Raw genomic sequence first — 13,275 nt, 5'->3', positions numbered from 1 at the left:
TAAAAGGCTCAGTTCATTGAGAACACATAGCAATTCTAAGTGAGTGTGCATGTAATAACAGAGCTTGAAAATGCATGAGGCAAAAATGGGCCGAACTAAAGTGGAAACAAATTCATAATTATAGTTGGAGATTATCCTTTCAGTAATTCATAGAACATGCAGGCAAAAAAAAAAAAAAAAAAGACTGTACGGATATGGAAGACTTGAACAACATTATCGACCAACTAGATCTAATGGGCATTTATCAGACACTACAGACAATAGCTGAAAAGTACATGTTCTTTCAAATGCAAAGTGCACATTCAGTCAAGATAGCCCCCATGTTGGGCCACAAAACAAGTCTCAATAAATTTCAAAGAATAATCTATTGCAAAAATAATTGTTATTAAAATGAGGATGAGGTTTAGCTATTTGTCTCATAATCTATGGTTCTATGAGTTCTCCTACTCTAACATGAGACTTTGGCTGGCTGGTATGGGGATCTGAACCCTTGACCTTGTGTATCCGAGCTAACCGGCCATCCCTAACATGAGAAATTTTCTAGCACCTTCTCCCCAGTCTGCTAACAATCTTTATTATTTGCTAATTAAGTGTCCAGAGATCTTGCCAAGATTAAGACCCACTTCTTTAATCCCCTAAAAATTGAGTTATTTAAATAGAAATTGCAAAAAAATGATGTGGGCTGAAACTTAGTCTCCCTTCCCTGGGTTCTGCGGTTCCCTATTCTCAGAAAATGAAATCTTCCACCTGAAGCTTGGCACCATATGATGTGGACACCAGCACATCTGTTGCTTAAGATTTTCTAAAATAATCTCAGTTGCCACTGAGGACAATGAACTTCTGCAAAAAAGAATGTCAATCAGGGATCTTCTCTTCAGAGTCCTTAGCTTGTTACTAAGCTCACCACTGGAGTTGAGGGAAGCATTTATGTCCATCCCCCACACCTCGAAAACAGATAGTTTCTGTGTGTGCATGTGTGTGTGTGTGTGTGTGTGTGTGTGTGTGTGTATGGGGTGCTAATGTCTCAAGAGGCAGTCCTGAGAACTAAAATAATACACTATGGCAAGGGCTCCACTGGCCCTACTGAGAGGATTCACCTGAAATTAGCACTGATGGCATTTACCTGAGAAGGAACTCCTGGCTTTCATCAGATTCTCAAGGAATAGGAGCTTTGACCTCTAAAATGTTAAAAGGACTATTGCATCATCTTTTCAAGCTGTCACAAACATCTTCACACCTCATTCCTACAGAGGACCCAAAAGATGCATTTCTATTTTCTCATCTGTAATACAGGGTTGTGTCAAAACATCCACTATCCTCACTGGCTTTGCTAAAGAAGTTGTAGGCAGCAACCCTAGTTTCCACTCAACACTTTTTCATGGTTCATTTATCAACATCTCATAGACTAAAACTCTGGAGACACCAGTTAGGGAAATGCTGATTTAAAAAGTTCACTTGTTTTTCCATTTATTTCAAATACTTAGCAAGCCTGGAGTATGTGACAAGCATCTTCTGGGTGCTGTGGAGCCTGCTGTGGGGACTGAGCACCCTCATCTAATGTGACCTAAAGTGCAGACACAGGGCTCCAGGACTGAGAAGTCAGAAAGACCCAGATCTGGATCTGGCCCAGCCCACCTTTCACCAGCAGCTGGACCTTAGGAAAAATCATGAAACTTCTTCGAACCTCAGTTTAGATTCCTCCTCTGTGAAATGGAGTTAGGGAGGTAACTGCTCTTGTATGTGATTTTTCATTCTTTTAGGCTTGATGTGTGGGTTCACCTTAATTTCCTTCCTTCGTCTCCAACTTTGCTTCTCAGCTCCCAAGTTCATTTTCCTCCAGCCCCTCCTGGCTTTCTCTCTGTGCCTCGAATAAGCCAAACCCATTTTCATCTCAAGCTCTTTGCACCTGCTGTTTCATCTGTCAGGAGGTGATCCTCCGAATCTTTGCATCTCTGCTTTTTTTTTTTTTTTTTGGCTCACTCTTTATCCTTCTTGGGCTCTTTGGCTCACACATGTTCCCTCCTCAAACATTTTCCCTGGCCATTCACCAGGACCACATACTCCCCACCACCTTTTTCAGTTGTATCGTTTTTCAACCCTTATTGTCTAATGCTTCTCTAGTGTGCTTATTATTTTTTAAAAATCATTTCTTCTCATTAGAACTTGTTCAAGGCTGTAGCTCCTGGAAACAGGAAAGTGCCCAGCAGAGTAAAGAGCTTAGTAATACAGTACACTTCTTGAATGAATGAACCAAATGAAATAAGATGGCTGGAAAAGGGTGTAGACGCAGGGGCTGGTACAGATTAAAAACAAATCAACATTAGCGATTACGGTTCTAAACTTGTTATTACAATATCTACATTTCAGAAGAGAGGCTTTGTGTTTATATTTGCATAACAAATTGGCTCGAAAAGTAATTGATCTAGAACAATAGTCCCATATCAAAGGTGAGCTCAAGTTCCAACAATGCAAAATAGAAAATTACTAGCAGCTTTGAGATCGCACACCCTCTTTTCTCTCCCCACCCACAAGGTTTACCAAAAATTCTTAGGCGGTTTTCCCCCTGGCCAAATGTGACAGCTATTAAAAAGGCAGGTCACAGGTTAGGTAAGGGAGATGCAGACGTTTTTCAGAGGAGGGGAACATCTTTTCCACCTTGTACAAGTGGACGCTAGGTTGTGCTCCGATGGACAGGTAACATGAAATTGTTCAGTGGGCAGGGGGATGGACTGGGAAGGAGGTGTAATAGGCGGAAGGAGCACCTCATAATTTCCATGAGAGCCACCAAAAGCTGCCCCAAATAAACCTTCTAGCTAAGTAAGAGAACTGGACCTGCCCTGCAAATGCAGCAGCTTCAAGGTATGTCCAACCGGATTGTCACGCATAAGACTCTCCTAACCCTTTTGGAGCCTCTCTTGGATCCAGGTATGGAAGGAAGACAATAGTGTGGATTCCATTTCCATTAAGTGAATGGTGAGAAATCGAGCTAAGGCTGTTATGAAGAGCCTTGAATGCCAGGCGAGGGCCCTAATAAGCCTTTAAGATCTCTAAGTAAGGCAATCAGTGAATAGCAGCGTGAGTAACATGGTTTACGAGGAACAGATGGATTTGGGAAGACCAGAGTGAAGGCTGTTAATAGTCCAGGCAAGGAGTCGAGAACTGGGAGAGAAGTAATACGAATAAGGAAAAGAAGAGTGGACACGAGTTGTACAGGTCAGAGGTTTCCAGTGAGGCCGTGCAAGTCAGAGGAGCTGCCACCTAAATTGGGGGGGGGGGTATTTCATAAGGTTCCTCCTAATGCTTTTGGCCCATAGGATGCAAACTATTACTTGCCTCTTCAAAATAATAGCCCCTGGTGTCTACTGGCCATATCATGACATAGAAATTATGAAGGCACTGTATCTTTTAAAAAAAATCCCCTTTTGTAGCACTTCCTTAAAAACAGCTATTTAATGCAACTCTGCCAGTGTGTTCTTGATAGTTGTGTCTTAACTATTCTAATATTAATGAAACATCTTTGTAAAGGGTTGAAGAGTCTCCCTGGTAAGTGTTCAGCTTGTATTTTTCAAAATACCTTGTAATAACTGTTCATTTTCTCCTTTTGGGCTTAATGAGTTTTTCTCATTGCCTGTTTGGTCGCAAGAAATATTAAGCAATTAAAGTGATGATCAATGTTTTCAAGCTTTTTTCTTCCCTTTGGATTTGCCGCTTTTAGGAGTTGTGATAATCTTGAGTATTTTCGTGAAAGAGAGGTTTATTTTAACTATTTAATTCAAAATACAATATTCAGCACTTCAGTGCTTTCTAGTGGAAGCATAATTAATTGAAAGTCATTGCCATGGCTTTTTAATAATATGTACTACTGGTAATATTAATTACAAACCATAGCCCAAACAGTGATTTATGGATTTTCTTTTTTTATATATATATTTAACTGACATGATATAGTGATTTAAAAGAGCCAAATAGAATTTTAATGTTTGACATATTATATTGATATATTTTGAATATGTATAATATTGGCATTAAATTATATCATGTCATTGTATTGCTCAGAGTTAAACACTAACGAGTAAGCTGATTGTGCTTGCAGGATAAATGTGAAGAACCTGTATAAACAGAGTTGCTAGATTTGCTGAAAGAGATGATAAGCAATGTTAGGCCCATTTCAGGTTCTATCTTCTTATGTGGGTTTGTTTGTTGTGTTGTCCTATATAGAGCAGAGTTAAGGGACATTTAATGTGGGTCTATGTGATAATTGTTTATTTAAAGCAAAATCTAATTCACTTAAAGAGATAAGAAAGAAGATAACACAAAATTATAGAGTTCTTAACCTAAAATTTTAGGGAGTCACTCCCTAATTTAGCTTCCTAGGCTAAATTTTATTTATAATGTAAATCTACTTTTCAAGGGAGAAAAAGCATGTCTTTCACCAGAAAGTTATATGACACCAAAAAAAGTTTTAAGAAAACACACTGTTATAAAAGAGGGCTATGCTATGGTAAAGAGAATTTTGATTTTCAGAAAGTTTTGTAATGATAAGAAAGCAAAAAGAAATGTTTGTAGGAAGAAATTTTGTACTCACCAAAGAGAATTCAGATGGTACTTTGGTTTATACAAGATATTTTCAGAAAGTGTTTCTGAGCAAGATCTTTTAATTCAGAACGAAATTAGAGACTTATTTAATTTTGATTTCTAAATATTGATCTTTTTCAGAATTGTCAATCTATTAATGAAGCATGGTAAGTTGACATTCTAAAACATTTTTTACTTTCCCTCCATTTTAAAAATAAAATATTTGGGTCAAAATAATAAAGGTCTAAAATGGTTTGCAAAGCAATTCAATTTTAAGTCTTGGAAACATAGTTTTGAAATTAAGAGCTTTTCGTTTTTAATGATTCACAGATTCTGTTCCATTAAAGAGATTCCTTTACTTTTTCTAAATCAGCCTCCTGAGTTCTACAATTTCTTGCTATAATTTTACAAGAATACTAAATACTGTGGAATGAATACTATCCTCTAAATACTATACTCTAGAGCAGTGGCTCTCAACTGGGGTTGGTTTTGTCCCCCGGTGTACATTTGGTGATGTCTGAGACATTTTTGATTGTCACGACTGTAGGTTGCTACTGGCATCTAGTGGGTAGAGGTCAGGGCTGCTGCTAAACATCCGACAATGCACATGACAGCTCCTCACAACAAAAACTTAGCCAACCCAAAATGGCAATAGTGCCAAAGCTGGGAAACCCTCCTTTAGACAAAACACTATTTTATATCAGGAAAATTAAGTTTAATTGGTAATTTCATAACTCTCGGGTTCTGCCATTATTCCAACAGACTTGTGTTGAACAAGACAAGCTGGGTCAAGCATTTGAAGATGCTTTTGAGGTACTGAGGCAACATTCAGCTGGAGATCTTCAGTACTCTCCAGGTAAAGATAAGTCACCAACCCTCTTCTGGTACATCAAATGGCTTGTTGGTAACATACACGTGTAAAAACAATGACCAGAATAGAGAACACCATTTTTACCTAAAGCATGTAGGATTAATTCTAATGAAGGCAAAACAATCTAGGATGATCTAGCCTAAATAAATTTAAAAATCACATACAAAAATTGGAGAATGCAGAGAATGACATTCCACACAGGAAGACAAAGACATGTAATTATCAGCTCTTAAGAATATCTGCTTGGCATTTATTTATCTAATAAACATATTTTAATCAGAACAGGCTTTTGAATTTTTCTAATTTATCTCACAGATCATCAACCCTTCTAAGATATATTTTACTTGGAGGAATAATTATGTTTATTCTTCTTCACCCATTATCCTATTGACTACAGAGATATAGACTAGATGAGATGCAAAAATATTATGTTCATTGAGTTTATAGAGGGTATTGCAGGAAGTTCCAAGATAAAAGAAATCATGGAGTCTCAGTCTGCAAGGAGCATGTACTCTAACAAGGGAAATGAGACATATAAAAAAGTATCTGTAATGCCAGCATAATGGGGAAGTACAAACTGGTAAGAAAACACAGGAGAGGGAGCAATTGCATAGATACGCACACATATATACTATATAAATATATACACATACAAGTATACGCTTTGACTTTTTCAGTTTCTTTCTCTATTTTAAATTAGATTACAAAAATTACCTGGCTTTCATCAACCATTGTCCTCATGTCAGAGGAAATTCCAGCTGCTGTGGGGTGTTGCCTACAGAGGAACCTGTCTGTAACTGGAGGACCGTAATCGTGAGTACCAATATTGACCAGGAGACCATCCCTCAGGAACAGGCAAATTTCCTATTCACACCAGCCTTCCATTTGGCACATGCTAGCTGAAACCCAGCTTAAAGTCAGCATTCACTGTAAAAATGTACACTAAGGGCTGTCAGTTGTGGTCTGAGCTTGCCAGTCAATGTGAACGATCATCAGCAGCGCTGTCAGGAAGGAAACTGTCCTTCATTATTGTTCTTTACCCAGCCTCAGACTGGTTTGAATGATTCTGTAAAGAGGAGGCATTTTTAGAGTTCTCACATCACTGCTTCTTTAGCCAATCTGGAAAACTGCAAAAAAAGAGTTATGGTTCCCTTAAAAGCCATAGGACAAAGGCCTTAACTTCCCTGCACTGGTTTTACCTACAATCTTCTATTAACTTGCCCTATTTTCTCTCCCGAGCTCAGAGCTAGCTACACGTGCTGGACCAATCCATTTATACTTTAGCAGCACCTGCAAAGGGAGGTGTTCCTGCCAACTCTCATTCATGTGCTCTTTTCACATTGCTTTCTTTACTCATCCCTTTTATCCAGCGGTCTTAACGGGATGCGGTGCAAAAGTGAAACGTTTTTTCCCTTTCTTCAATCATTACCTTCAACCATGCTGTGTGTCAAATGTCCTCTTTCCATCCCCGTAAATTGTTCTCTCAGGGCCTTTCCACAAGATATTTCCTTGAAGAGAGTGTTCTGGTTCCGGCTTAACCTCTTCTACCTCCACTTAGGGTTGCCGGGTAAAATGCAAGATGCCCAATATTTTAAGTTGCTAAATCTGGCGACCCTACTTCCACTTCAACTCCCAGTCCCCAGGCGTGCACTGCACAGCCTCTAGTGATTGGGGTGCACAGTCCCCTTGCCTGCTGGGCAGCCCTCTTGTGTGGGGTGTTGTAAAATGGCTCAAGCCCACACTCTTCCACTTTGTCTGATTAACCCATGGAGACCCACGTGTAAATGATAGGAACTGGGGCTGCTTCCTCCTGTCCCCTCTTTTGCCTCTGTCCTCCTTGGCTGCCATCTTTCTCTTCTTATCTCCTCTTGCCCAGATGGGCATCCAACACAGGAATGGAAGCCCATCTTCCCTGGCACCTCAATCTTTACTAATGATTCTTTTGGGTCTTTCTTTTCACTGCGCACTTTTAAAGAGAAGGAAGGAAGCAACCCCTTCTCCTTTCTCCCTGGGAGGGGAGTACATGAAACGCCTCACAAAGCCAGAGATTACCTTCCGTCCCTTGGTTCTCTCCTTGTATAGGTTTGATACTAGTTTTGCCCTGGGAGCTAGTGGCTGTAGTTGGGGGTATTACCTTTTATTTATTTATTTATTTATTCAGGCAGCTGGCCGATGCGTGGATCTGAACCCATGACACCACGCTTTAACCAACTGAGCAACTGGCCACAACGGGGGGGTAGTACCTTTTAGAACTGGGGAAATGCTTATGCTTAACACTCCTTTTGTCCTTAGCTTTTGACTTTAGCTGGCAATTGGGGGCCACAGAGAAAGTCCCACTTAACATCCTGCTGCATTATTTATATAGAACAGTGCTGCAGACTTCTACTTTGAAGGGAATATTCATCCATCTCTGCAGAATGTAACAGAAAACCAGTTGGTACAACCTGCTCTTCTCCAGCAAAAGGGAGGAAAAGGTATGTTGATCCATCATTCCTTGTACAGGTAAAAGACCAGATCTTCCTCACAGCAGTTTTAAGGGGATTTTATATCTGAGTTTAGAATTGTATTTGCAAAATATTCTCTTATCATGATTGAGAATAATTTAACGGACTGAATTACTCCAAGCTGTTCATCTTGGGTAAGACTTCTTGCTTCACAAAGATGTTGTGAAGCCACAAAGTGTCACTTAGCTCAAATAAAGCTATATCTATGGATAATGTGTACATATTTTAGTTATAGAAGGGAGAACTTTTCCATAAGCTATTGTAGCAATCGTATTCCAATTGTGAAGCTCTTGGGATAGAGATCTTCTTCTCTATTAAAAGTTTTCTGCAAAAGGCATTTCCTAATAATCCAATGTTTCACAAATTTGAAATTATGATTTCATAAATTTAAAATGGTGATGGTCTCTCTTAAAAGACTGGCAAAAATGTTAAAGTAGGATAGTAACCCCTGTTGGCTAAGATGTGGGCCACGCACATTCTCGTGCGCTATTGGAGGGAGTGTCAATTGGTACAACATTCTGTAAGGCAATTTGGCAGTTCCTATGAAAATTTTAAATGTTCATACCTTTTGACTCTTTTGGACTATATGACTCAGTGGCTGAGTGTGAGGTCTGTATTAATTGTGTAAGTAGGCAAATAGCTTCACCTTCTGTACCAGTTTTTAGTTCAAAAAACAAATAATAATAATTGTACCAACATTGTTAGATTGGTGTAAAAATTAAATGAGAAAACCCATGTAAAGCATCATGCTCACAGTCTAGCACTATGGATAATTTCTCAATATACCACAGGTGTGTGTGTGTGCATGTACATATATGTATTAGGATATTCGTTGCAGTGTTGTTTGTGATAGCAAGAAAATGAGAACTCACCTCCTCTATTTGTTGGTGTATAAGATATGGAAATATATTAAGATGTATCCCAATTTTACAATGTAATTTTTAAATGATACATTATAGCTATTTAAAATTATTTTGGATGAATATTTTTTGAAAAACTACCTAGAATCATAAAATTCTAAATATGCAGTCATATTCTAACTGAGCAAGGAAGAATTTCTGAAATCACACGGATAAAATAAACACGTTGTATCACTGAATATTGGTATTGAATATTGAACCAGTAATTTAGTAGAAGTTTAATATAAGGAGAATAACACTTCTACCTCTGTTTAGCTTATCTTCTTCTTTTTTCCTAAAACAGACAAACGCAGGTGTGAAGCCTGTATCTTTCTATCAATGTTCTGTATTGTGGGGCTTTGCCATTAGGGGACACTTCACCACCATTTTCTGTTTTTAGATTTTAGTCTTCCACCTGAAATAGGGATGAAACAGAATGAAATTTCAAAATATTTTGGGTTTTTATTCTTGGGAGAATAATAGTACCCTCATAAAATAGAACATAGAAAACTATGAAAAGGCATGAAGGCATTCCTTATGAGTTGATACGGAAAGAACTCTAAAATATATTTTACTTTTTGTTTTAATCCTTTTTAATTTCATAATTAAAAAGTAATAATGCTCATTAAATTTTTAAAATTCAAGCAATTCAGAAGTATGTAGAGAATAAATGAAAGTAATTCCTTCTCTTTGCTTCCAAGCTGTGCCCCAGGAGCAATCACTGTCAACAATTTGGTATTTAATCTATCTGTAGTTAATCTCTATATTGTTCTGCAATTTATTTAAGATATAATATTTGCTGAAGAGGGTGCAAAAGAATATAATCCCATTTGTAATTTTAAAGGATATGTATATGTTTGTATATGCAAAAAAGGAAATGGAAGTAATGTAGGATAGACTAGAACTTTTACTTTCACTCTGTGCTTCTGTTTGAATCTTTTGCTACGAACATATAATACTTTTATTTTTAAAAAATAAATGTAAACATTTAAAAATTTTAAAAGATAATTTTGTAAATTTTAAAAGATAATCCATTAAAATTGACTTGACCACAGAATGAGAGGCAGAACAGTTTGGTTTAAGGCTGTGACTTTAATTCATGTTGTGTTTTTGGTAAGTCCCTTTTATTTCTCAATTCATAAACTCAAGATAATACAATGCAAAAGATAATCTTTGCAAAAACGTTTGAGGTTTTTGGATGAACAATGACTGATGAAACACTGTTACTCCCTAGAGACTGTTTAAGGCAGTTTAGGAACCCACTATTCTACTTCCTGCAGGGGAAAATGGAATTTGGCTGTGGTTTTTTTAGCTACTAACAGATCTGGTGGGACATGGTATTTACAGGCTAATTCAGAAGTCACAAAATGGGCTGTCTGTCACCTTCGTTCTCAACAGCAGCTCACTGTTAGGCCAAAGAAATTGTAGCCACTGAACAAACAAAGATCACACAATTTCTCAAATTTCTTATCTACTTATTTTGAAAAATAAATGGCTGCGTTTCTAAAAAGAAAAACTCTGGTAGCACCATTTTATTTCACAGCAATGAAAAATGTCACAGTACCCATTATCATTGCTCATAAATAATGTCAAAATGGCATGAAACATTTTGGGCATTTCCTTTCCAGTTTTTTCTTTATTTTTTTTTTTTAAGTAATTGTGCAGACCTAGAGTTAGCATTTTCCCCTAAGTCTTTGGTATGAATTTCCCTAATATTACCTTACATTTGCATACTATTTTGCATTTTTCAAAGTGTATTCGCATCCTTCACCTCATTTGACTTAACTCATGTGAACAAAGCCTCTTCAAATGACTTGCTTTCTGAAAATGGCTTTTTGAGGCTTCTCTTTAAAACCAACAAACTTTGCAGTACATTTTGCTCAGTTTGGTTGTTCTGTAGAAAGTTTAACCTATGACATAAAACTAGTAGTCAAGATTTAACGGGAAAGACAGACTACATGACAAACAGAACTCCTGGTAAAGAGGCTCCAGGCTTCCTTTTACCAGTGAAGAACAGTTCAAATTTTTGACAACTTCCCCAACAAAGAAAGTCCAGTGGGAACTTCAATAGGCCAAATAGATCCCTGGCCATGTCTGCATCCTTTTTTTTTTTTTTTTTTTCACATAGTGGAACTATAAGTACATTCTTAAGGAGCTGAGTAGGGGGAGAAGCCCCATCTCCAGTGCAGCTCTTAAGCCTCTAGTTGTGCAACACACCCTGCCTGAGGATGTTCTCTGTGTGCCACCATGGTGGAGTCTGATGCTCTTTACCTCCATTTTAGGCAGGAAGAAGCTCCGACTGTTTGAATATCTTCACGAATCCCTGTATAATCCTGAGATGGCATCTTGCATTCAGTGGGTCGATAAAACCAAAGGCATCTTTCAGTTTGTATCAAAAAACAAAGAAAAACTTGCTGAACTTTGGGGCAAAAGAAAAGGCAACCGGAAGATCATGACTTACCAGAAGATGGCCAGGGCACTGAGGAATTATGGAAGAACTGGGGAAATCATCAAAATCCGGAGAAAGCTAACCTACCAATTCAGTGAAGCCGTTCTCCAAAGACTCTCTCCATCTTATTTCTTGGGGAAAGAAATCTTCTACTCACAGTATGCTCAGCCTGATCAAGAGTATCTCAGTTTAAATAACTGGAATGCAAATTACAATTATACGTATGCTAATTACCATGAGCTAAGTCACCCTGGTTGCTAAATGTACTCTCCCATTTGATGGTTTCCTGTCATTAGAAATCCCTGCATGTGTCAGGATTTTTCTCTTAAAGCTGATACTAAAGAGAATAAAAAAACAACCAACTTCATTGTTGTTATCTTATCGAATAGCATAAATGTATACTACCTGGATGAGAAATTCTCCCAATGAACAACATGATTGTTTCAAACGATCAAGCCCCATTTGAAAGTATAGACTAAATGTTCTTGCTCTTACTATTCCCTGTGCAACCACTTTCTTCTACATTAACAATGCCAGTACAGATGATTCAATTTAATATTGATTTAAACATTTCCCTGTCATATGATCAGGTAAAAAATCACTTTAACATATATCTGATAACTTTACAAAAAATCGTTTACAAAAAATGATTACATACGATACAGTGTTCTTGCCCACAATACGTTCATGGCTTTTAAAACTTCGGTGGAAATGTCTATTCAGGTCCTTTGCCCACCCTCCTGCCCCCCTTTTTTCCCTTTTTATAAAATACAACCAAATTTTTATTTTATTTTATTGAAGAACCTGAGATCTGAACCTTGTCCATTTATGATTTTTTATTTATTGTTTTGACGTCTATCCCTTACCCTTATTTTAATTGGGTTTTTTTGTCTTCTTGCTATTGAGTTGTTTGAGCTCCTTATATGTTTTGAATATTAATCCCTAATTGGATGTAAGGCTTGCAAATATATTCTCCCAATCTGTAGGTTGTCTCTGCACACTGCTGACTGTTTTCCTTTCTGTGCAGAAGGCTTTTAGTTTGTAATCCTCTTTGTCTATTTTTGCTTTTGTTGCCTGTGCTTTTGGGATGATATCCAAAATTTTATTGCCCAGATCATTGTCATGTAGTTTTTACCCCTACGTTTTCTTCTAGTAATTTTAGAATTTCTGGTCTTAACAGTTAAGTCTTTAATCCATTTTGAGTTGATTTTTTAATATGGTGTGAGATAAGGGTCCAATTTCATTCTTCTGCATGTGGAAAATCCACTTTTGCCAATACCATCTATTGAAGAGACTGTTCTTTTCTCATTCTGTATTCTTGGCATCTTTGTCAAAAATCAGTTGACCATACATGTGTGGGTCCATTTCTGAGCTCTATTCTATTCCATTGGTCAATGTGTCTATTTCCCCCCCAATACCATGCTGTTTTAATTGCCATAGTTTTATAATATAGTTTGAAACCAGGTAGTGTCATACCCGCATCTTTACTTTTTTTTGCTCCTGATTGCCTTGGCTATTTGGGGTTTCTTGTGATTTCATATGAATTTTAGTATTTTTTTTTCTATTTCTATGAAAAATGACATTGAGATTTTGATAGGGATTGCTTTTAATCTGTAGATCACTTTGGGTAGTATGGATATTTTAACAATATTAATTGTTTCATTCCATAAACAGGGAATATCTTTCCATTTATTTGTGTCTTCAGTTTCTTTCATCAATGTTTTATAGTGTTCCCCGTACTAGTCTTTTGCCTTTTTGGTTAAATTTATTCCTGAGTTGGTTTCTGTTTGTTTTGTTTTTTGTGGGGTTTTTTTGTTTGTTTGTTTTTGTAGCTTTTGTGAATGGGATTTACTCTTGATTTCTTTTTCAGATAGTTCATTGGTAGTGTATAAAAAAGCTACTGATTTTTGTGTTTTCATTTTGTAGCCTGCAACTTTACAGTTTTTGTTTTGTTACTAATTCTAACAGTTTTTTGGT

General features: G+C 37.2%; 1 protein-coding gene across 1 annotated transcript; it reads left to right on the top strand.

Moving 5' to 3' along the window:
- Positions 1-2,616: 2,616 nt before the first annotated feature.
- On the top strand, positions 2,617-11,559 carry SPIC (Spi-C transcription factor). The gene is made up of 5 exons (XM_063115637.1): positions 2,617-2,694; positions 5,338-5,431; positions 6,147-6,259; positions 7,812-7,920; positions 11,132-11,559. The coding sequence occupies exons 1-5, from the start codon at positions 2,617-2,619 to the stop codon at positions 11,557-11,559; spliced, it is 822 nt and encodes a 273-aa protein (XP_062971707.1).
- Positions 11,560-13,275: the final 1,716 nt, after the last annotated feature.

The sequence above is a fragment of the Cynocephalus volans genome, chromosome 12, assembly GCF_027409185.1.
Source record: "Cynocephalus volans isolate mCynVol1 chromosome 12, mCynVol1.pri, whole genome shotgun sequence".
In the NCBI taxonomy this organism is placed as follows: Eukaryota; Metazoa; Chordata; class Mammalia; order Dermoptera; family Cynocephalidae; genus Cynocephalus; species Cynocephalus volans.
Note: the sequence above shows the minus strand (reverse complement) of the source record. Positions and strands in the feature narration are given on the sequence as shown.